This window comes from Ananas comosus, linkage group 20 (genome assembly GCF_001540865.1).
Source record: "Ananas comosus cultivar F153 linkage group 20, ASM154086v1, whole genome shotgun sequence".
Taxonomy (NCBI): domain Eukaryota; kingdom Viridiplantae; phylum Streptophyta; class Magnoliopsida; order Poales; family Bromeliaceae; genus Ananas; species Ananas comosus.
This window is the reverse complement of record NC_033640.1, coordinates 3575806-3601796: the sequence shown is the minus strand read 5'-3', so window position 1 is coordinate 3601796 and position 25991 is coordinate 3575806. Positions and strand designations below refer to the sequence as shown.

General features: G+C 37.1%; 1 protein-coding gene across 5 annotated transcripts; it reads right to left on the bottom strand.

Moving 5' to 3' along the window:
• Positions 731 to 25159, bottom strand: LOC109725530. Of its 5 annotated transcripts, XM_020254747.1 has the most exons (16): positions 24933 to 25159; positions 23860 to 24807; positions 22131 to 22368; positions 21525 to 21829; positions 19632 to 19808; positions 17644 to 18426; positions 17155 to 17249; positions 16927 to 16989; positions 16747 to 16835; positions 16592 to 16657; positions 15472 to 16041; positions 14477 to 14551; positions 14221 to 14291; positions 14074 to 14131; positions 2618 to 2807; positions 731 to 1656 (listed from the first exon to the last, which is right to left on the bottom strand). In XM_020254747.1, exons 2-16 carry the CDS (start codon positions 24258 to 24260, stop codon positions 1049 to 1051), a joined length of 3789 nt encoding a protein of 1262 aa, XP_020110336.1. In that variant the 5' UTR covers positions 24261 to 24807; positions 24933 to 25159; the 3' UTR covers positions 731 to 1048. The 5 variants fall into 5 exon arrangements, with proteins under 5 accessions (XP_020110336.1, XP_020110335.1, XP_020110337.1 ...); XM_020254746.1 differs by having other exon boundaries at positions 23860 to 25159; XM_020254748.1 differs by having other exon boundaries at positions 17155 to 17246; positions 23860 to 25159.

Here is a 25991-nt window from a genome sequence, read left to right as displayed (position 1 = left end):
CAAACGTAACAACATGAAACTCCAACTGCGTTGCTTAACAGCTTAATGCAGAAAATCAGCTGCCTCGCCTTTTACCACCTCTACAAAAGATATTACAAGAATAAATCACAATAAAACAGACATGTTACAAAAATAAATCAGAAAACACGGACATATGACCTGAGACACAACTCAGCTCTGAGACGGCATCATCAACTTTCCACAAACTGAGACAAAAATACAGCACGAATCTGACCGATTAATATGATAATCTTTTGAAGAAAACATCTGTAGAATACAACCTTATTATACTTTTAAAAGAAATAGCATTTCCATAGGGTAGTTTTCTCGCTTATAAAAGGTCACTGATCATCAGTAATTGACAAGCAAACCTAAACCGTAATTGTACCATGATAAGGAATCTCAAATTTAGAGCACATTCTCAATCTAAAACAATTAGAAATACACAACTGAGAAATTAGAATCTTCATGTCGACAGGCGCTTAGCGCACCATAGATAATGCAATAAAAGACTTCCTACTATCATCTATAGCGAACATCCAGCGCACACGCAGTAGACACATGCGCATTTAAGCGTCCCTTCAAAGACATGGTGTCTAATACAACACAACACTACACGAAGCTGACACAACAATATTTTTTGAAGCATCCATGTATCCTAGATCAAAACATACCATGCCCGCTAGATTAGTTTGCATCAAAAGAATGAACATACAGACAGAAGGTCAAAGAGACAAAAAGCTACGAACGAATCGCTAGCTTGAAATAATACAAATGGAAGAACTACATACTCTCAATTGAGATTGTGATTTTGTTACAAGAATCGACATTTTCTACGCGACAGAAGACAATTGGGATCTGCCAGGAAAATTCAAAGGGAAAAAGGCTATACGAAAAAAGAATCGCCAACAATGTTACAATTTTTTTTTCTTTTTTTACCTAACCTCCAAGGTAGTTCAATTGGTTAGTTAGCACTATAGTAAAGCACTAATAGCATCTGATCTAAAGTTTAAAATTATATGCACATGACGTATACTTCTCGCTCTCTTTAGAAATTCAGCTTCAACTCTGAGAGGTCGTCCATCGGAATCTCTAGGCAAACTAACTCATTATCTTGCAATGCATCATCATCGACATTCAACCATGAACCTATATCGAGCCCTTGCCCACCTAATCCATCAGGAACATCTAACACGTCGATCGATTCCGTGAATATACCGACATCTATCTCCTTCGATTGATCTCGAACAACAATGTTAGCCGAGTTTTGCGTATCAACTTCTTGGTCAACAACTTTTGCTTCTGAGGAAGCCGATATTTGGGACAGCTTCTGCTTCTGCTTCATCTTGGTTTTACGCTCGCCCCTTCCGCTGCTTAAAGACGGGCGGCCGGCTTTTGCAGTGGAGCTTTTTGAATCTTTGTTTTGATCGGATTTTTTCCATTTTGGACCACTTGAAGGAGTGTTTATGATGGTTGATGCAGCACGTGAAGCCGAAGCCATAACAACATCGTCGAGAAGGGCTTCTCTCTTCTTCCCCCTTATTTGCGTTGGGTCGTTCTTAATTGAAGTTTGTTCTGGATTGTGAGTTAATCCTTGATGTTGATCCAATAGAGCTCCATCGAGCTTCTGACCAACTCCATGTAGCTCAGTGGCAGCTGAGATCAACAACACCATAAGCATTAGAAAATCTTACATGATTAAACTGAATAATGGTATAACATTTTTTAGCGCATGAAAAATTATTTAGCAAATTTAATGATCAATTTGAAATATATAAGCTAAGGTGGTTGTAGAAAAAGGAAAGAAAAGAAAAGAAAAGAAAAGAAAAAAGGAAAATTTAGACAGTTGCCAGTAAACCCAGAAAAAGGTAGAAGATTTGCATATTATCCCCCTACAAATGTAAAAACCTACATTGCTTGCTTTAGACTGGTAGCACTTAATCCCCACCATATTTTTCATTCAAAAGTATTGAATATTACCAGAAATCCTATCTTTTTAAATAATATTCATCAAATTTTAATATTTTTAAGGCTAAATTACACGTTTGGTCCTCGGACTATGAGACATGTGCCACTTTGGTCCTCAAACTTAGTAGTCGCAATTTCTAGCTCACACTTGCTAAATTGTTCTAATCAAGTCCTGCAGTACAATTTACTTGATTAAATGGTAATGTGTCGCTAATGCGGCAATGATGAGGCAGTGTTGTGATTGATAATATAGCAATGACTAAGATGCAATGTCACTACCACATTTAATAATTGGACCGTAGGACTTGCTTGCAACCATCTAAAAAGATTCGAGCTTGAAATTGCAATAAATTAAAGTTTGAGAATTTGAGGACCAAAATGTCACGCACCTCATTGTTTCAGAACCAAAGATGTAATTAGCCTATTTTTAAATAGTTCCCATAAGGAAATTATGACATTAAGGGGATTAGGCACTTAATTTCTGGATTCAGATTACTGAATATAGATCCATTTTTAAGGGAGGCAAAGCACAAATTGTGATATTTTCGTTGGGCTTGTGGCCACAAAAATACTATTTCCAAGTTTCTTGTTTAAAACTTTTACTACATGATTCAACAGAAATGTCAGATTCAACTCCAAGATGTGATACCTTCGAAATATTTAGGGTCAGTGGTAGGCGGATTGAGGATCAAATCCCGGAAGGGCGGTTCACTAAAGCAGCTTCGACCCATTTCCTCGAATTTATGGCATCTGGCAACAGTTCGCTTTGCAAAGGCTAAGGCTAATTGCTTTGAAACCTTGCTCATACCAGCCTTATGACTTGAACTACCTCGACCACCCTGTAATAAAATAGGGGGAAAAAACAAGACTGTAAAAGCTTTATTTAGATTATAGGCTAAAATGTTAATAACCCCCCAGCTATACCATAAGTGCGCTTTAGCCCATGATAACAAAATCTCCAGTTAAACCCCTAGATTTATAATAAGTTAACTCTTCTATAATTTAACTTCAAGTTCAGATTATCAGAAGAGGTAAAGTGCAAATCCCTGTATTCCTAGGAAGTGTTTCTACTTTTAGCCTTCAATAAATTATTGTTATTAGAATATCACACTAAGCCAGAAAAGCCAAAAGGATAGAAATTATCTTTTAATTTAAAACCATTCGATTCAGGGTACATATCCCCTTGTCACATAATGCATTAAAATATCTCTGAGAGTCTGAATCCATGTCAATGTTGGATTAGTACACCTCTCAATCAAGTGAATGTTCTTCTGATGGGAAGTAAAAGAAACAAAGTGTGGTTTGTCTGAAACAACTATAGTCCATTATTGCCGCATGCCGGGAGTATTGTAGCAAGTACTATAGCCACGGATACTATAGAGCAGGGGGGGAAAAGGAAACAAAAAGGAAAAAAATAAAGGGAGAGAAGAGAGATGAGTGATACAAACTAGATGCCCACCACACATGTGATAACAAAAATCACACAAATCTAAAATAAATTTCTTTTTATTAACCAAAAACTCTCTCTACATAAACTGTCCGTACTTATACCGGAAAGGCCCTCGTTCTAGTCCTCAAATCCCTTAATTTTATAAATTTTCCAACTACGAATATATCTAATTCAAATGTAAAACTTTCAAATCCATATCCATAATTTATAGGGATTTATTCCATATAAAAGTTCTTAAAAATCTAAAAATACTCTCCATACTCTCTTTAAATTGTAGTTGATTCCATGGCTGCATCATTTGCTTCAGCTATATAGAATCTCAGGATCAGCAAAAATGAAGTTTGCAATTAAAACTTCAGCACAATGTGATGTAGTCCAATGCCGATATCTCAAATAATCTTCATTAATGGATCGCTTGTGATGGTGTGAAAAGAATGATGGCATCTCAAAATTTAAGTGCATAAATCTCTTTCGCAGAAACATATAAGAAGGGATCAACAAATTTGTGTTGTTTCATCAGAAGACCACATTCCAGTGGAGAAGGATGACCAACTGTTGTTTGGAGCTTGATTTGCGGCGGAAGAGACTCCGTCGATGGTGGTGATAGTGGTAGGATAACTAACGCATCAATAATCTTTAGAACAATAGCATATCGGATGCCATTGTCATGAAAGAAATGCTTATTTCTCTCCACGGCTAGAAAAATATCCTTTGTCATATGTCATGGTCGGCCAAGCATGACATTGCATTCCTCCATGTCAACCGCAACCAATACAATTTCGTCTTTATAATCATTTTGCATTGTGAGAGTACCGGATTTAATGTATTTCGATTCTATAATGGTGGCTTTGTAAGAAACAAAATAAAGGGATAAAAAAACAACAATACGTAGTAAGACCAAATTTCTTCACAAATTTTCTCAAAATAAAATCATGGAAAAGCCACTCATCAATTTATACTCATACAAGACACCATCACATAACACAGTAGCTTAGAAAGAAGAAGCAAGAGAATTAAAATCCATGATAGAAGCAGGTGAAGGAACCCTCTTCAATACATTTATGGATCGACTTTTTCTCTAATAGAGGATCGTTCAGCTTCGATGGAGGATCTTTCTACTCCAATGGAGGAATCTTTTTGGCTCTGATACGAGCTAACGCAAGCCTAAATGAGAACAGACTGCTATACGGATGCTCTGGTACCAACTGATGCAAGTAGAGAGTACTACAAGTATTGTAGTTGCGGATTATTATAGCGCAGGGAAAGAAAAGAGGAAGAAGGAAAGGGAAGTCCAAGCCATACAAACTAGACAGTGACCACAGAGGCGATAAGACGGCCATGGCTACTATACTATTATGAGCAAGGTTTTAAGTACCCGTCGGCACGGGCCGTATCCACCGTGCTGTACCGTGCCAACAAGATACCGGCACGATACAGACCCCGTGCCGATGGCACAGCTCAAGACCCTCTATTCTTTAAATTAGTAAGTAATTTCCTCAATAAAGTTCAAAAGATATGATAAAAAGACATAATAAATAGTTAGAATATTTTGTTGCTAAAGAAAATAAATATTTCATGCTATTATGTGTCGGCACACAAGAATTTTTTTGGACCGGCACGCATCGGCACGGCTCGGCACGCACCGTGCCGTACCGTGCCGGCAAGTTTCCGGCACACACCGTGCCGTACCGTGCCGGCAAGTTTCCGGCACGACCCCGTGTCACGGCACTTAAATCCTTGATTATGAGTATTGGAGCCCTCATTCTCATAAGTTGTTTTCAATGATGGAGCTTCCGAATCGACGATCCACTCCATTAAATATGATCTAGAGTATTTGAAACTACTAGAAAATAAATTTCGTAAATTTTCGAAATCATAATAAAGTCCATCAAGTGGGCATAAAATGAACGGTCAAAATCGAACGACGTCCTAAAAAAGGATGATCGGATCCTTCAATTCAAGATCGGAGTTATTGATCTTTATCTATGTAGTGAATAGAATTTTCTATCAAAAATTCAACAAATTCCAATTCTTTTACACCGTTAAACTAGCAAGTATCCCATACCGGCCGTTAAAAATTGTCAAATTTGTGACCTCTTGATCGTAAGGTAAATGATGTCGAAAATTTATAAAATTTGATTTCTAGAAGTTTTAAATGTTGTAAATAACGTTTAACGGTGTGGATCGTCGATTCGGAAGCTCTATCATCGAAAACAACTTATGAGTACGAGGGCGATCATACTCATAATAGTATAGTAGCCGGACCCCGATAAGAAATATCACACAAATCTAGAATTAAAAAGGCTACTATTTGGATGCTATTTCGGATGCTCTGGTACCAACTAACGTAGGCTCAAAGCATTATAGGAGATACTATAGCCGCAGATACTACAGGAAGAGAGGAAAACAAGAAAAGTATAGGAAGAGAGAAAAAAGGAAGAAAAGGGATAAGCCAACCAAGCGAGATTTTAACTACGCATGTGATACGAAAGATCACACACATCTAAAATAAATTTCTCAGTAACCAAAAACTCTCTAAATAAGCTTTGTTCCTATTTATATTAGAAAACCCCTAATTCTAGTCCTAACCAAAATCCCTTCATTTAAGGAATTTCCTAACACAAATATATCTAATTCTAATTTAAAGCTTCCAAATCAATATTCCTAACTTTTAGGGATTTATTCTACATAGAAAAATTCCAAAAATCTAAATATACTCTCTTACAAAAAATTAGCATTAACAATAATCATAATTCCTAAAATTTAAAAAATATACTTTTTCTAAGTCGTAGTTGATCTTTTGGCTGCATCATTCGCTTTCGCTGCACAGGATCTCACCCCCAAGATTAGAATGCAATAGTGAAGTTAGCTATTGAATCTTCAGCATAATGTGATGTAGTCCAATGCCGGCGTCCCGAATAATCTTCATTACTGGCTTCTCGATTGTGATGGTGTTTAACGAACGATCACCATCTCAAAATTTAAGCGCATAAATCTTTTTGTTCGTAACATATAAAGGATCAACAAATTTGTGATGTTGCATCGAAAGATCACATTCCAGTGGAGGATGACCCAACTATTGTTTGGAGCTCGATTTGTGGCAGAAGAAACTCCGTCGGGCGTGGTGATGTTAGTAGGATAACAAGTGCCTCAATAATATTTGGAACAATAGCAAATTGAATGCCATTGTCATAAAAGATATGCCTATTTCTAGCCTCATGTCACTGTCGACCAGACATTATGGTCGACATGATATTACATTTCTCCATGTCAATCACAGCAAATACAATTTCATCTTTATAATCATCTTGCATTGTGAGAATACTGGATTTAACGTATTTCGATTCTATAATGGCGTCCTTGTAAGAAACGAAATGAGGGAAAAAAAAAACAACGATGTGGAGTAACACCTAATTTCTCTACAAATTTTCTCAAATAAGATCATGGGAAAGCCGCTCATCAATTTGTACTCCACACAAAATCCCATCAAATCTTATAATAGTTCGGAAAGGGATAAAATCCATGAATTGAAAAAAGTGAAGGAACGATTTTTAATACATTTTAGGATAGACTTTTGCTATGATAAAGTATCTTTTGGCTTCAATAGAGGATCTTTCGGCTCTGATACCAATTAACACAGTCCTAAATAAGAAGACGCCGCTAATCATATGCGCTGGTTTCAATTGACGCAGGTTAGGAGTGTTGTAGCAAGTACTATAGTCCTGAATACTATAGTGCAGAGACAGAAAAGAGAAAGAATAAAGGAAAAATGAAGGGGAAAAAATAAATAAGTCACACGGCCTAGGTAGTGACTACATAGGCGATAAGAAAAATCACACAAATCTAAATTAAAAATAGGCTGTTATTCAGATGCTCTAATACCAACTGACATAGGATAAGTGTACTATAACAAGTACTATACCCGCGAATACTATAGCACAGGAGAAGAAAAAAAGAAAAATATAAGAAGAAAAGAGGGGAAGAAGAGTGATAAGACAAGCCAGATGTCGTCCACACAAGCAGTACAAAAGATCACACAAATCTGAAATAAATTTTTCATTAGGGTATGATTGGTTACCTGGTTGGTCGTAAAACTAGGTTGGAAATTGTTTTCAGCTTGTTTGGTTGCATGTAAAAAAAAATTCTCATAAAATAATTTTACAGATTTTCCAAAAAACTTTGATTTTTTGTTTTATGCTTCTTCCGAGCAGAAAACCAAAACTTTGGGCTTGGACCACGTAGACTATATAAAAATAAAATGTTACAATATATATAAGGACTCCATCTATGCTACTATCAATAGTAGATGAGTTGTGTTTATTATCAAGTTTGTAGCCTTGAATCAATTATTATTCTACCTACCTCCACTAAACCTAAAGCATCCAAGGGCTCAGAAGTTGGTAGTAAACATATTCCTTTGCTCTTGATAGTATTCTAGCTGCCTTTGGATCAAATGCTATTCCACCTATCCCCACCAAGGCATCCAAGGGCTCAAAAGCAGATAGTAAGCATATTCCTTTGCTCTGGATAGTATCCTCACTCTCTCTCTCTCTCTCTAAATCATAAACCCAAATCTGCCCTTGGATCAAATACTATTCCACCTACCCCCACTAAACCCAAGGCGTCCATGGGCTCAAAACTAGGAAGGAAACATATTTCTTTGCTCTTAATAGTATTCTCTCTCTCTAGAGAGAGAGAGAGAGAGAGAGAGAGAAAGTAGGGCTGCTATGCTCTTACGAGCATGTAGGCTTCCTTGCTCGTAAGTTATTTTCGATGATGGCACTTCTGAATCAATGATCGGCTCCTCTAGACTCCATCTAAAGCAAGGGTTTAATAGTTGTGGCACAGGATCGTGATGAAAACTTACTGGAACGATACGGCACGATTTGTGCTTTGCCATGCCATACTGATGCATACTGATCACAAAAATACCTACATGCCGACACACAAGGGCATGAAAATATTTATTTTCTTTGCCAACAATATATTCTAATTGTGTATTGTATATCTTTATCAAATATTTTGTACCTTATTGAGATAATTCTTTGAGAGGGCTTTCAGTGATACCATTGGCGCAAGGCTATATCATGCTGATACTTTGTTGGTGAGGTACCACAGCGCGGAGCAGATGGGCACTTAAATCATTGGTCTAGAACATTTGAAGTATTTAGAAAATAAATTTTCTTGGTTCTCGATATCATTTACTTTGTGATCAAAAGGAGTAAAATTCAAGGGCTGAAAATTAATCTCACAAAAATTGATGATATAACACTAAATTTTACATCAGATATATTAATCTTGCTATAAATATTATAAACAATTTTCTATCACAATTTCATCCGATTCAAATATTTCTATACCATTAAACTTACAAATGGTGGACATCAGCCATTAAAAATTGTTAAGTTTTAGTCCTTTCAATCACTAGGTAAATAATCTCCAAAATCCACAAATTTAATTTTTTTTAAACTTTAAATACTCTAGATCAAGTATAACGGAATCGATCATCGATTCGGAAGTCTCATCATCGATAACTACTTAGGACAACGAAGGCCTCCGTGCTCTTAAAAGCATAGCAGCCATACTCTCTCTCTCTCTAATATATAGAAATACTATGTAATAGTATTTATTTTTATATAGGTATAAAAATAAATAATATTTTTTATTATTCTCTCGATCTAGTAGTATTTACTTTTATATAGATATGCGATTATATAGTATTTCATTTATATAAATAAATAAAATATTTATGTATTTATTATATAGCATTAAATATATATTATTATATATTAAATTACATACTTATCATATAATATTATTTTTAACGTATTTAACCTACAAATATAAATTACAATAATAACATATGTAGTATGGCAATTATTTATATGTAAATAATATTTACATATATAAGAAAAATAAATAAAATAGCTTTCATTGATCTTTTCTTTTGAACCAAACAAGTGCAATTGAAAAAATATTTTTCTTTTCCTACAAACGAAACACTAAGGGTGTGTTTGTTTGGGTGAAAGTGAGGGGGAAGTGGAGGGGAGGGGGGAAGTTGTTTACGCCGTAAACCATCACTTCCGTTGTTTGTTTTGCCGTAATTTTATTACGGCCGAAAGTCGAGTTCACCCAAAATATGGTAATTGACTTCGCCCTCCCATGAGGCGAAGTCAATTCCGGTGAAGTGCAAAGAGGCAAAGGAGCTTGTTAAATTTGGTTAGGTAATGTGATCAAATTTGGTTAGGTAAGTTTTAATATATTTTTTGTCTAATTTGTATATTTAGAAAATGATGAAAAATGAATTTGTTAAATGTTAATAATTTTTTAACTTTAGAATTTTATTTGTTGCATTATTATAATTTATATCCAAACAAATAATATAACTTTTTAAAATTTTATTTTATATTGTACATATACATAATTATATACATATATAATTATATTAATTTTTATTTATTATAATTTATTATTCACTAAGTTACAAAATTGACAATAATATTACTTCGGAGGTAAGTATACCGGGGGTGGAGAGCTACACTTTTTACGTCATCTACTTCCTACCAAACAAACAACAGAACTCACAGAACTGCACTTCCACAGTTAGAAACAAACAGCGGAAGTGAATTAATTTTCACCTAAATTCCACTTCAACCCAAAGTCCACTTCCACCCCAAGTCTACTTACGTTGAAACAAACATGCCCTAAGGGCATGTTTGGTTCGTTGGAAAATATCTCAGAAAGCTTTTCTCAGGCTGGAAATTTTATTTCATGTGTTTGGTTCGTAGGAAAAAGAATTTCTTTGAAAAATTATTTTCCATATTTCACGAAAAACTTTCTTTTTCATTTTCCAAATTTTTTTAGGAAAATGAAAACTTTTTTCTCACAAACGTTTTGAGAAGTAAAAAAGGAAATTTTTTTCTAATATACTGGTGTATGTTTACCACCCAATATGTTATTTCCACCATCTCTCACCATCATCTCTATATCCCCAAACCATATATATACACACACACAAAAGAGCGTAAAACTTTCTTTTCCACCGAAAACTTTTTTCCACCAAAAACCATTTTTCACAATTTTACGTGGAACCAAACAGCTCCTTACCCAAAAACCCTCTCTGCATAAGCTTTGTCCTTATTTTAAGTTGTCCCTATTTGTACTAAAAAAACCCTAATTCTAGACCTAATCATTTTCCTTAATTTTAGGATTTTCCATATACAAATATATGTAATTCTAAATTAGAACTTACAAATCAATATCCCTAAGTTTTAGGAATTTATTCTATATAAAAAAAATCCTATAATTCTAAATATACTCAAAAAATTAACAAAAAATTGATAGTTCTGAAAATTAAAAAATAAATGTTTAAATAGTAATTGATTTCTTGGCTGCAACAATTATTTTTTATCAAATATCAATTATTTATTTCAAAAATTAAAATTGAAAATTTTACCAGCTCCTGGGGTGAATCACACTCATGGTTCTCAAAATAACTCCTATGCGTATAAGTATATATATACGAATATAAAATCAAGGATGCACCACCTACCATGCCCCCAATATGGAGGCACGATACAAGGGGGTCTCATAGGACCAACCCCCCCCCCATGTGGCGATACCCGCTGGGGTATCGCCGCATGTATCGTGCCAAGTTTTTTTTTGTTATGATTTGTTATTTAGGATTTCAGAGTTGTTAATTATATCGCTTTTTTTTTTATTTGTTATTTCCTTCTCTCCCTTTTCTTTAATTTAGTTATCTAATGACTCTAATCTTATCTATTCTAGAATCTAACCTAATCCAATCTAGAATTACCTAATCTAATCTATAAAATCTAGTCAAATCTAATCTAATCTAGAATCTAATATAACATATATTTAAATTTATCTATTCTAATTTATAAGTACGAAACCTAATCAAATCTAATCTAGAATTATCTATTAGAGTATTAAAATAATAGAATATAACTAATTAAATTCAATTTATGTAATTTCAAATTACCTAATTAATAGTTTAAAAATATAAAGAAAATTACCTTATTCAATCTTATATCCAATCTAATCAAATCTATTTAATATTTAAGTTTCCTAAATCTGATTTAGTCTAATCTAATCTTATGAACAAACTAATGTAATCTAAAATTACTTAAGCTGTTCTATTCCAATCTAGAAATTTGTAAATTAGCATAATATAAAATAATTTTGATTTATATTGTTAGATATATTAGTTTGATTATAGTATATATTAGCCAATTTAATTTGAACAATACCAGCAATATCTATACTAAAATTGTCAAAAAATCTTGTATCTGCAGAGTGGCAATATGCCTATATAATCCACTGCGATGATTTATGTAGAACTAAGCAGCATCTCTTTATAAAGATGTAAATTTAAATAATTATTGTTACTTAGAATGTTATTGTTATATTTTAATTTTATTCTTTATGAGATATAGTTGTATTTTAGATATAAAATAACTTAATCAGTATGTTAATTGGTGCGCATAGTAATTCGTAGCTATACATGTAATACCTGAGATTTGAAAATTGAATCAAGATTCAATTTGGAAATTTGAAATTCAAATTTTATATGTATAAATTTAGTATATATTATGTTGAGGCGAGAAGAGAATGAATTATCGCAAATCGGCGACCTCTGACAAACAAAATGCCAGATCTGATTGGTCCAGCCAGTGCCGGAGTGCTGGTGCAATCTGTTCACAGATCCGACGAGCCGATCGTTCCAAATTTGCACGAAGTTCAAGGAGGGTCAATTGTGGAAATTCGTATTTTCGAAAAAGACCTATATTTTATGTACCATTCGCCACAAAATCGCACGTGGAGTACTGTTGGGCATTTTGTGCAAGCTGTGAGGGATTTGGAAGAAATAATGAGTTCTAGCGGGCTTTTAAGCATTTTTCCTAACCCTTTATTAATACATCTAGGGGTTTTTTCGGTTTGACCTAGCCCTAGCCCTACTCTCTTCCCTCTGAAGCCCTAGCCGCCATAGGAGCTCTCTTCCCCTACGCTGCCCACTCCAGACGCAACCGTCCTCCCACGAGCCGCCAAAGAACTCTCTCTCCACCTCCTCTCTCTCTCTACCCCTTGACCCGAGTGACCTCCGTTGGTCGTGCAATGCCGGGCATCACCGTCGTGCCTCGGCGTACCAGCACGCCACCCGCGCCTGAGGTCGATCCCCAAGCCCGATTTCTAGAGACTCGCGTTGCGGCCCTTCGCCCAGCGCCGCCCCGCCCCCCCCCCCCGCCAATACCACTGCCAGGCTCAAGTAGGTCGTTGGAGTCCGCCGGCGCTACCCTAACTATCCCCGATCTCTCCCGGCGCCGGGCTTCGAAACCCTAGCCGAGTTTCCATAACCTCAGCCGCGACTCCTCCAATGCCGCCACTGCCGCACCACAACGCTGGCCACCAGCACCAAGGATCACCCCTCGTCGGTCGTACCTCCTTGCCGGCGCGCGAGTCTCCTAGCTGCCGAAGGTCTGGCCAGAGCTTCTCTACTCCAGCACTAGTCCGAGCTCGGGTACCCTGGAACGTGCCATCTTGTTCCGGCCAGCTGGGGGATCGCCGATCGCCCGAAAGGTGAGCTCGGTGACCCCAAGGTGCCGCTGACATCCGTGCTCACTCTTGTTGCGGTCGGAAAAGCCCCGCTTGGCAGATCCGACTATGTCGCTCCCGGTGACCTTCCAAGGCAGGATTCACGTAGCCCCGACCAGCTCCTTGGCCACCGTGTTCTCCAGACAAAGAGCACGGACTTCAGTGCATTGAGGCCTATCAGGGGATGCTGCTGGTTGGTCTCAAAACTCTGCGATGTTCGGTAACTCAACAACCTTATTGTTTTGTACATTATTTTTGCGCTTGGTTGTGTAGGGGATTTAATGTAATTTGAATAGTGAAGGCAGCCTCAGGCACCGTAGTGTCGCTATTTGCGATCCCTGGACTGGTTGTCCAAAGTCCCGAGGCCTTCGCGAAACTCGATTTTGGTTTCGTCGCGTTTTTCAACAAAATTGCCGGCGAAACGTGGTTGTTTGGCGAGAGGGTTCACTTTTTATTGATGTGAATGCCCCAGGTTTATTGCCGAACCTTGTCAGCTAGTTGCTCTCGTTGTCTCGAGTGATCGAAGACAACAGGTGAGTGGCGGAGGGTTCCGGTGCCAAAAACGGCATTTCCGAGAACCCAGAACAGCACTAAATATGTTATTATACTTCTACGTCACTTCGGCTTGTGTTTGCTATCCGGACACCTAAATTGGTGTCTTGGGTCAGCAGGTGACTTACGGTGTACGTCGGCACCTTCCGGTGTATTTCAATGGGTTCGGAGGTGTTTCGATGGATTTTCCGAAAATTTTGGTGATTGCGGGGTTGTGTTTAGTGTTCTGAGCCGACTCTTTGAACTCATGTAAAGAATCCACAACCTGTTTGCGTATGTATGGCCAGAAGGCCACTTTGAGCCAACACTAACAAATTTGATATTGCACTGTACAAATGAGTAGATTTTAATCTGAACCAGATCAACTTAGTTTGCAAAGAAATCAATTTGTAAGATGAAACTTTAGAACTACTGAGTATGTTCATCTTATTTTATTCTTAGCTTAAAAAAAAAAAACAATTTCTAGAAGGGAAAGACAAGACAAAAGTTACCAGTAGCTTTCTGTATGCCGCCTCAACAAGTTTGTTCATTGCAAGCTGTTCAAGAGTCCTGTAAAATTCAAGAGATTTGAGTAGCTTGTTATTCTACAAAATGTAAGACACAAAAAAGGCAGACCACGAACATGGAACCGCTCATACCTATCATCAACTACTTTGGCCTCTTGAAGAGCTTTTTCCAACTTAAGTAGCTGATTCTTGTTTTGCTTCACCTATCAAATACCCCAAAAAAAAAAGGAAAAGAAAAGAAAAAGTTACTAAACAATGAGGTTTAGTGGTGCAAAATAGGGGGAAAAAATTCTTAAAACTATTGACTAAATCCAATATTCGCAAGGATTGCTTAATTGCACTAAATAATAGTAGATTTTCGTAATGTAGGAGAGAAAATCAACACGACCTGCTGGCAGAGCCTCATCTTTAGCTCTGAGATAACTTTATCAATCTCCCCAAGTTCTCCTTGATCCAGCTCAGGCTGAAGTAAAGATGGCAGAGAGAACTGTATAAGTTTATGCAATAAACTAAAATAAGTATATCCAAAAAAAAGGCACTATGCATAACAACTCATAATGATCTCAATAAATATGTTGTTGAAGTGCTTAATATCCGTGCCAAGCATGCCAATGTAATATGACTGACTAATAATTTAATATAATGCCCCAGATAGGCTTAGGGTGACCAGGCTGATATTACATAAGTTGTAATCCAACCACCAAAAGCTACTCTACATGTGAAAAGGTGACATTAACATAAGAAAATGGACTGTTGAAAAAGTAATGAAACGGAGGCAGAGTTTAATTTTATGTGAGATGAAGCTTACTAAATTTGGCTACAATACTTTTATGAGTACAGACTCTTTTGTACTCATAAGTTTTCAGCCGTTAGATCTACCCTTTGACTATTTCCACTTGTTAAATCATACTATTCAACCAACCACCCACTCAACCCTAGGGGACCACTATCTTCCTAACCGCACATCCCTTCATCCAATGGCCGGAAACTTGTGAGTACAAAAGGGTCTATACTTATAAGAGTATAGTAGCCCTATCAAAGCTTATTACAAAAAGCATTTCATTCAAGAAAAGGCAGAAGAAATTGAAAAGAAAAGAAAATGTAAAAAAAATAAAAAAGGCAAAAAGGTGTTTAGCAAACAGATTACAATAATGATTCCTACCAACCTATAATTTAGCTTGTGCTACAGATCTTCAAGATTTTCTAGTTAATACTCACAATGACTCTTCAATATTGTTATGGACCATTACCAATCATTGATAAAATAAAGTTTCAGTAAAGTTGGAGAAAAAATGTATGCAATTACTTCTCATCCAATAAATAGGTTTCACTAATGTTTCCAAGACAAAAAAAAAGGTTTCATTACATAGAAATGTCACATACCGCTGTCTCCTGGTGAAGGCCAATGCTCTGCAGCTCCAATAATATCCTGTCGTTGAGAGACATATGCTCAAATAGACTATTTTGTGGAGAAGTATTTAGCTGAGTTGAAATGGTTGGCCCATATTCTGAAAGTGGCCCATTTTCTGAAGGCACACTAACATTGCTTTGTGCTTGTAAGAGATCATCACCAGTTCCAAGAGTGTGAATGTTTGAGCTCCTAAAGTTGCTAGAAGTTGTAAACACATTGGGGAGAACGTTACCCATTGAATGACTATTTGGGTTCCTAAAGTCTAACCCAAAATCGGATTTCATATCATGGGCCCCATGTTCATTTCCAACATGGCTATTAGAAGCATAAGGTGAATAGTCACTTGAAAACTGCTCAAAGCCATCATCTTCTTCGCTGTTGCAGTCAAACAACTCATTCTCATCCTCTGTAATTAAAGCCGAAAGAAGTCTCTGTGATAGTGGAACTATTTTCTCCAACCATTGGTCTTTTCCTACTTTTCCGGATGCATTCATTTTATTTTGTCCCGAAGAGCGAGGTGAGGATTGAAATGGATGGTCATCCTGGGAAGGAAAGAAACAGATTATATCCATTCATTATTTTCTATAAAGAGCTGAATAAAAAGAATTATTTATTTAATAGATGAAGGTACTATGATACCACAACAAAAGGTAATAACAGCAGAGAAAAGGAATGAATCTTGAATTCATGAGAACAGAGTAACAATTCTAAATGCTATTTTTTGCCCCAGCTTCTCAAAAAGCTTCTCCACTTGACAAGAAAAAGCCAGGAATTGCAAATAAACAATCTAGAACTTTTGGCTGGAGGGAAAGCAGAGATGAATTTCTGGGACCCAATAGCAGAAGCTCCAAACTGAAGCTTCTGCTCATTGCTGCAGCAAAATGTTGTAGGTAGAATTTAACGAAAACGCTGTTAGGGCTTCTTCAAACAACTCTACAAAGTAAAGGCACTCGCTGGACAAAGCAGACACTAAAGTCAAGAAGCTATCAACAAAAAAAGGGATAGCTAACAGAAAAAACAAAAATGGTGGATATTAAAATCGAAGAAAAAGAAGAACGACTATGTCATTAGAGAGTTAAAAGTAGTTGATACCATCACTCTATGATCAGCATCAAGAACGTCGAACATACTTCTATCAAGCTCCTCCACAAATTCCATCTGACAAATATTTATAAACACAAAAACAAGGTTGAGTAACAATGTCAGAATGAAGCAATACTAACATACAAAGCAGAACAGATGCTAGCCTGAGTCATCACAAAGTCTGTGTCTTTAGAAGTGACGCGAGTAAAAATTGGTTCCATTGTCCGCCAAAAAGAACTAGAACAGGCATCGGCTGCATTGTAACAAAAATTTTTGAAAATAATAAATAAACTATTGAAAAGGAAAGCGCTTCAAAACCAAGATGGATGAGGTAAGATACACACAGCTAGCCTTGCGAGCAGCATTTGCAGCTGCTAACAGTTCTTCACGATCATCATCTGATTCACCTGCATAAGCAGTTAACAAACTTGTTATTCCAAAAGTAGAAGAGGTTATAAAAAATGAAATAAAAATTCCGATGCAACATTGAAGGCATTATCAGAAGTAAAATATTTCAAAAATAAAATAAAAATATTAACAGAAGTCAAAGATAAATATGATCAACATTGAACCTGTCAGGTCTGAGGAACCACTCTGTATAGTTTGCGCTGGACGAGCACCAGCCTTGCGATCAGAAGCCTTTTTTGAAGGAGGACGACCTACCCTACTGCACCGAAGTTCAACATTTTACTCAAGCAAGGTAACTATGATACATGGAAGGGGATTTTGTATATATATCCGGCAAAATCACCTCAGTACATACATACCCAGTAAAATCTGAATTTTCACCCACGCCCCTAAAAAGTACCTCTTACAAACGTGCACTTATCTTTAAGTGTGGAGTCCTCAATTTCGTCGGTAAAGGTGATTTATGTTGTAGAAAGATCTTCCAAGAAAGGAAAGGGCATAAATGCAAGAAACTAATTTTTTAAAGGGCATGGGTGTGAAAGTTCAAATTTCACAGGATTATCATGTAATAGATAATTTTGTTGGCTTATAGAAGTGTATCCTCATATAAAAGCGCTATATAAGTTCCCCAATGAGTCAAAACAGTCTAGCACCTTTCAATCTTGTCTGAACCAAGTCTCCCACTTTTCAATGGTTTGGTATTGTCCACTGTTTCCAATTTCTCTTTGGACAAGGGTAAGCATGCCTTAGATTGCATAGAACCTCTTCCACTCCTTCCCTGCCTCCTAACTCCGTCTCCAATCTCTTCTTTCAAATTAACCTTACTCTTCTTCGTAGGCACAATCGAAGTCGTCACCTTAAGGACACTGGCGGGCCCCTCCTCAATATCGCCATGATCAACAATTACTTTGTCCTTAAACTTGTTTTCAACAGCAACTGACTCCTCACTCTCTGACAGCCCCAGGGGGGGAGAAACACTATCAGTCTTCAATTTCAATTGCTGGGAACTACCAGCAATACCCCTAGTGGGTAGATGCCCAGAAGGCTCCATGGATGCTGACCTAGTTCCAACATCCGGAGGCACGAACCCTTCAGAAAATGTTGTCGGGGCTTCATCAAAGTTTGGGAGTGGAGGGACGATGTTCGCTCTTCTTTGTCTTGAGATCTTATGCTGGCGTTGGCGCACCCACTGAGTGACTGGTGGTGATGATGGTCCAGAGGACACAGGGCGCTTATGATGGGGCATTCCAGGTAAAGGCTGAATTTTGTTTGGGGCAGGGACAGATTGATCCCAACCGTCAATTCCTCCAAAGGAGCGAGGAAAAGTAGAAGATGAATTCCCGATAATAGTCGGGCCTGTCCTTGGTGCCCTTGATGCTTTTCCTTTTGTCAAAGGGCTTTGACTTCCCACTTGAGCATCCTCACAAATATTTTGCCTGCATATCAGGGCAAGTAAGCAATTTTAATCATCAAATGTAATAAACGAGAAAGAAATACCACATTATAATTTTATACACTTTCTTGTATGGCCAGTCCAGAGCTTTGAAATCCTCCCTCATGTTGAGTTTTTCAATTTTTCCCGCTAAATGATTAGCTACAAAGAAGTGTTGTTTGACTACAGCTGATGAAAGAAAAACTGTTCAAAATAGCATCAACAACATTTTCTTAACCAGTTCCTGCGGCAGCAGAAATACAACATAATGATTTCATAAGCTCAAGCTTGCATGCCCTGTCCAGAGTTTTTGAAAAAGTGCTCATTAAATTCAGCTGATCAAAGAAGAGCTGTGCAAAGTAGCATCAATAGCATTTTCTTCAGACTTCCCACTACAGCAGAATCAGAAACAACCAATAACTTCTTCTTTCAGTCAGAACTTCTTCTTTCAGTCAGACTGTCAGAGACTTAGCCATAAAGACTATTTCATAAACTTAAGGTTGTAACAACATAACTAAGAAAAGGCAGAGGCACGCATGCTATATGCATGAGAACTGATAATGAAGAACTCGTATGTGAATGTCTATCTTAAGATCAAGAAATGGAACTATTGTGTTTTTGAATGGTGGAGCTAAAAGAACAACAATTTCGTGAAAGTCGTGTCATCAAATAAAAAAGGACAGTTTTTTCTTGATGACTCTAAAATTCAGATAAGCTAGCCCCCTGGATATATTGCAACTTTTTAGTTTACCCCTTTGATAATCAAAACCAACAAATAACTCCCTAGCCCTAGATTTAAATATGTTAGTACTTCAGCCCTTCTGCAGGGGATGCAGTGCAGGATTTTCTAAGAAAATCAACCGATATTCAGCTAGGTTTTGGAAAATTATCAAGACAGGAAAGTGCATTTCCCACTATAGGATTATATACAATTAAGCAATGCTACCTATACACCCCAAAAAGGGGGTGTAAATCCTACACCCTATCATTCAAGGGCAATTATTAGCCCCTCGTCTTGTCAACTTTTTTTTTATAATATTAAAACCCCGAAGGGTTTGTGAACCCTAGGATTTTTGGCGTGTATAGCTAGCATTTTCTATACAATTTAGCCTGCCAATATGATGCAACAGATAAAAGTATAGTAGTGAAAAGATAAAAGTATAGTAGTTTCACAAGAGATAATAGAGATAATGACAAAAGTAAGCATACTTGTTTCCCTTAGCTAGAAGCCGTTCCTTATCAAGGCCAGTTACACGTTCTCTTCTCTCATTAGAGGCAGGGCCGTTATCCACATCGTTCTTGGGCATCACACGGGAAGCAGCACCACTCTGTTGGGAACTACCATCCATCTTGGTACTTCCTATTACCCCACTTGAAGATCCAGGTCTGCCAAAACAATATATAGAGAAGTTTAATAAGTTTAATAATATAACACCTAGTTTAGATCTGATAAAAAACAACAAAAGCGTCAATTAAAAGAACTAAAGAAATCACCTAGCAAGAGAATTTTGAACATATTCCTATAGTTGGACACAGAAGTCATGTTCGATATATAAACTTGCAAGAACAAAAAGAATAGCATTTTGGCCTTCTGCATAAAAGTGGAAAAGATATGCATAAAAGCAAACCAGGTAATGAAATCATAAATGGAGAACAAATATTTTCTTAGTGGCTACCTCATTCATCACCAAATATAACTGAAAGGTCAAGATCGAAGCATCTACAGAAAAGGAAAAGAAGCCTTAGATCCAACCCTGACCAAATCAGCTAGAGAAAACCCTATATTAATTCTTAAAATCTTAAAGGGAAGCAGTAATGAGTTTCTGGTCAACCTAGTACAATCTACTCATTAAAAGTCAACTGAAACACAAGAATATCTCTAAAAAACAGTGGTTATGATTTTTTCCTAGCCTAAAGCAACTAGAGGTTTTCATGATTTCAAACTTAATGTCAAACACTCGATTTCCTGTTCTTGAGCTGAGAAAATGTTCCAGAAGCTGGACCAAACCAATTACCAAGACAACTAGAAAGGTTAGAAATTTATGATGATTGCTATAAGAAGATAGCCAAAAATCAGCATATCATGTATACTTCAGAAGTATTTTGTTGCTTCTTCATCCATATTCCTAATAACATTTTAGACAAAATTACTCCCTCAATCAACATTGACATTCAAAGTGTTCTTGTCATCTTTGTTCTGTCAGCAATAATAAATTGTGGTATTAATACCTTCTCCCAATAAATGTTTTATCAAGTGCTCAATGAATGGAGAAAAAAATCAAAATATTTAAACGAAAGAGAGGACACATTTTCTCTCAAAAAATTCTAGCATTTTTATCTTCGAGTACTTTAGCTCATGGAGTATAAATTACCTCTTCTCCTACATATTTAACCCCCAGGGCAAATATGTTCAGCTAATAACAACATTTATTTATTACAAACTTCATCATAGAATTAGCGCAAAAAGCTGTCTCATTAAATATACTAAGTGTAAACAACTGGAAGTAGAGAAACTCAAAACTGAAAGATCAGATCTTGCCATATATGGAGAACTAAAAATTAAAAACAACCAGCAACACGGGGAATCAGTTGTGCAACTGGCACCGCAATTTTTTTGACTTCACAATATGGCAAACTTACAGAAATCAATAGAAGAGAAGAGGAAAAAGTATAGAGACCCATTCAACAATAAACTGCTTAAAAATTGATCCCTCAATTTTTTTATCTATTTTTTTATTCGATTGACACCCCCTCATCTTTTGTTGGTTTTGATACAAGTAATCCTAGTCAGTTGAATTGGGGATTCTACTAAATCTAATGGTGATTCCATTAACTTCAACGTCTAATACAGCTTTTCAGCTAGAAGACCTATCATCAATTAACATTTAACAACTGGTAAGATAGCAGAGCCATTAAAACTCGATAATTCAACCACCAGCAATAGCTTAAGACAACAAAAACAAAACTTAAGGGGCATCAAGTATAAACCAAAAAAATAAATTTTAAATTGAGGGCCATATATCAAAATCGCCGATAGTTTATGGATCTCCATATGTTTTACCTAGAAGAAAGGGTAAAAAGAAGCATCCATAAAGAGCATACCTGAAGCTGAGGTTATCACTACTTCGCGGACGGATATCATTGTTAGACCTATGTTGAACTGCCTGCTTTACCTCTCGATCAGCATCGCTAGATCTGTTAACCATTGTGCCGACAGAACGTTTCCGTCTCATCTTTTTATCCAACACTTCACCACCAGGAGAGAGAACACGAAGCTTGTCCTCAGACACCACAGGTCCACCATTGCATGTTCGAAGCATGGTTTTATTATCCTTATCAAAAAGCAAAACCTTTTCCTTATCTACAACAGTAGATTGCCTGATAGAAACAGGCCCACGTCCTTCTGGCTGAAGAAGACAGAGATAAAACAACTATGTTTAGCAGAAAACAACCACATATGAACAACGATGGCATTTTGCATTCTGAAACAGATGATCCATATGTTACACTTTTGAGTTCTAAAAGAAGGGAAACAGAATTAGATCAGAGAACAGTTAACTGCCAGTTTCGGAATCAGATTGAGCATCGCATCAAAAGGAACTAGCGGATAGATGAGAAGAGCTACAATAGTTGCAATTAAAAATTTACTCTAGGTATCTATCATAACTGAACAAAGATTATCATAACAATTTGAAAAGAAATACAAACCCGTACTTCCGCCACTGATGAGCGAAAACGTTTGTTGGGAGCCACATTTTTCGCCCGGTCTTCCAGTCTTAGACTTAAGGATTCTGTAGGGTTTTGAGAAGTTTGAGTTCCCATCTTAAGCAAATTCGAACTACCAAACTTCTCAGCTGATAGATCACTCTTTTGTCGTTTCCGCGATACTAAGTTGCGATACTTATCCAATTTCTGCATGGATTCATGCAGAAACTTTATCCTCTCCCTGTCACATATATGCTAAATCTTCAGAGGAAAAAACCGAAAGAAAATAAAACCACCAACATAATGCACTAATGTTTTGGCAAGTTCAATTGCCAGTAACAACTTTTCGAATCAAGAAGCATTCCTTCTTAGCGCTCAATGACAATTATGAGCACATCCATTACAAGGTTAAAGGAGGTGAAATGTTACTCCTGTAAAATCACCCCCTACTAATTGCATTTAGTATGTCAAGATAAACTTTTAAGAGAGCTGAAAGTTTCACCTCCCATTAATCTCCAACAATACAATTTGTTAACCTAGGGAGGACTAGGTTAAAAAGAGGTGAAAGGATGTAAAAAAAGATAATATATGAAAAGGTGATAAAATTTTGATTCGGCTTACATTATTCTCTTCACTCTCTTCCTAACTTTTTCTTTCTTCACTTTCTCTCCTCAATTTCTCTCTTCACTTTCTCTCTCCTCAATTTCTCTCTCTTCACTTTCTCTCTTCTCAATTTCTGTTTACTCTCTCCTCAATTTCTTTCTTTATCTTCTCTCAATTTCTCTCTTCACTTACTCTCTCCTTATTTTCTCTTTACTTTCTCTCTCTTCCTACTTGTTTTATCTCTTTTCACTTTTTTTCTCCTCATGCTATTCTCTCTTCTCACTTTCTCTCTCATTATCTTCTCTCTCCTTACTTTCTCTCTTCACTTTCTCTCTTATCTATCTCTCTCTGCTGTATATCTCTCTAGTTTCTCTCTCCTTATTCTTTTCTCTCTCCTGTCTTTCTCTCTCTTCACTTTCTCTCCTTATTTTCTCTCTTCTTACTTTCTCTATTCACTTACTCTCTCATCCCTTACTTTCTCTCTTCACTTTCTCATTATCTTCTCTCTCCTTAATTTCTCTCTGTTCACTTTCTATCTCATCTCTCTCTCTTTGTTTTATACACTTTTATTCATGAAACAGCCAAACACCGTTAAAGAAAATTTTTTTACAGGAGTAGCATTTATTCCATAAAGTGTTACAGGAGGAAATGTTTAATTCCACAACTTTAAAGCCCATACCAAACTAGCCCATAAAGTTTAAAAACACTTAAAAGTTGCTATGATGGAGCCTACTAAACAAAATATACCAACATACAAAAAAAGCCCGTTTGGCCCATGCGAAGCTTGTGCAACTGTGCTGTTTGATTAGAGTTATTCAAAAAAGCAATAAAGAAAAGCAATAAAAGCTTTTCCATTAAAGCTCATAACAACTCTTTCATTAAAGCACTCCCAATAGCTTCAAGCAGCAGCAAGCAAAAGCTTCAAATTGAAGCATGGGCCCATAAACTCATTTCAGTTTCCCACCATAGCTAAAAGTCCAGATTTTTTTTTTCCCCAAATGACTACTTCTCAAAACTAGAGAAGTTGTCCCAGAAGACAGGCCAAACAAGAACTTCATTTTGCAGGTCATGGAAGAATAAGGCAAAGCCATAAATAAGAAATGTTAGCGAGAACAAGTCAGAGTAGTACTTAGCTCTTGTTGATGACCCTTCAATGCTCGTTTTGAATCGTTTGACATCCTCAAAAGCTATCAGAGGGAGCGGCTTCGATTGTACCGAGCCAAATGAATGCTCCTCGACGATAACTCCGAGAACCCTTCGCAGCTCTACTGAGCGAGGATACTTTTGCTCACCCGTTGATAAAGGTTCTAATGACAGATATTGAGATACTGGCGGGATTTCAACAGCCGAAGCTGAGTTTCTCGAAGTTCCAGCTCCCGAAACCTGAACACGGCTTTCCGAGCCCTCACGGAAGCTTCCAGACCTATCCAGATTCGAACCTGAGTACACTCCGCGCTGCCCATTGGGATAAGTAAATGCCGATCCATCCGGGTTATTTGAAGCCAATTCTGCTCTTCCACTTCCTGCCATTCTGTTGCTACCGAAGCATACCACCTTGCACCCACATTCCAACCACTAATCACTCACATATAAACCGGCCTCAATATTAACATACAAATATGAGAGCCACATCAGAAATAGGTTCCCAAAGTCAAGGAACTCCGAAACACCCCATAAAAGTTCCTATGCACCATACCATATGTACATTAATCAAAGGCTACAAATTTCCTCTCCCTAACTTAATTTCATCACAACTGACTCAAAAAAGACCTTTTTTTTTTCAGGCACAAATAAAAGATAGTTGAGGAAGCATTTGATCCCGTCAACTGGAGGGCCCAGAGGGCAACTTAAACAATCTCTGAGGCAAATTTTACTAGCAAAATCCAAAATTGAAGCACAAAAGGGGAGGAAAAGCTTGACTTGCACTCCAACCTCCCTAGCAGAAGGCCAATTCTATACAAGTACACCACAATTGGAACCGAAACTCCAACTAGAACCAAAATTGGACCGATCAAGCAGCTGATTCAAAGCGGAACACGAAGCCCCCGCCACGAATTGCACCAATCGAGAACTCGAGCTGCAGAGAAGCAAAAACTCCGACTTTGACTACGGAATTAGAAGCCGAATCGATTGAAATTGGGGACGAGAGCAAGCAAAAGAAGCAGAAGAAGGAGGCGAGGGAGTGAGCAGCGAAACCCTAACCGCGATCGACTCCGAGGTAAGCGGGGTAGTCGGGGAGCGGGGACAGAAACCCTAGCTGGGGCCGGAATTGGAGGGCGGCGCCGCCGATCCTAGGGCTCGCATTTGGGGGGAGGACTGGATTGGATCGGAGGGCGAAATTGGGGATTGGTCGAGGGTTTCGATGAGAGAGAAAGAGGTGCAGAGAGAGAGAGAGAGAAGGGAGAAGAAGAAGGGGGGATTCAGACACACCGCCGAAGCGTCGTCGTGCGGAAACCTCCCCATTGTCCTTTTAATAAAAAATTATGAAAAAAAAAATTAAGAAAATTTTTTTTTTAAAAAAAAAGCAATAAAATGTTAAAAAAAAAACTTGGATTTTTTTTTTTTTTTTTTGAAAGAGATAGATAATACGCTACCCGCTTCATTTATTTCATTTAAAAATAAACTTAACTGGAAATGTGAATCAACTACGATTCGAATTTGGGACCTCGAATATAAACCATCAAGCCTTTGCCACTTGTTTTAGAAAAAAAAAAAAAATCGAAGTTAGTAGGGATTAGTGTATGAACCGTGCCTACCACATCATCCGTCGGTCCATTAGTTTTTTTTATTTTTTGGAAGAAGCCTTGAATATCTATAAATAAATCTATATGAAGTCACAATATTTTTTGCCACGTGGCATGTTATCCTTTATTCTCATAGCCCAACTTTAAATCAAACCACCTTCTCCTCTTCTCAACACCCAACCTTTCACCTTCTCACTCCTCTAATTACATTTACATGCAACTTTAAATCCAACTTTAAATCAAATTGTCTTCTCCTCTTCTCACCGCCCAACCCTTCATATCCGCACTCATCTAATTACATGTAAGGTGCAACATTTAATTATATGCACCATATTAATATTCTATCAATGAGTGAGCTTTATAACTTTAATTCACTCTCCTCCTCCATTAATCTCTCACCCTATCTCTTTTGTAACTCTTTTCCATTAATCTCCCACCCCTCTCTTTTGTAATTTTTTTTTATGCATCATAAAAAAATATATCATCTTCTAATCTCTCACTCCACACTCATCTCCCC

Coding starts and splice junctions, on each gene's coding strand:
- LOC109725530 (XM_020254746.1), bottom strand. CDS start 24,260: ATGGCAGGAAGTGGAAGAGCAGAATTGGCTTCAAATAACCCGGATGGA. Junction 19,809..21,524: donor AGTGATAACCTCAGCTTCAG/GTATGCTCTTTA, acceptor TTGTTTTGGCAG/ACCTGGATCTTCAAGTGGGG. Junction 14,132..14,220: donor GCCAAAGTAGTTGATGATAG/GTATGAGCGGTT, acceptor TGAATTTTACAG/GACTCTTGAACAGCTTGCAA.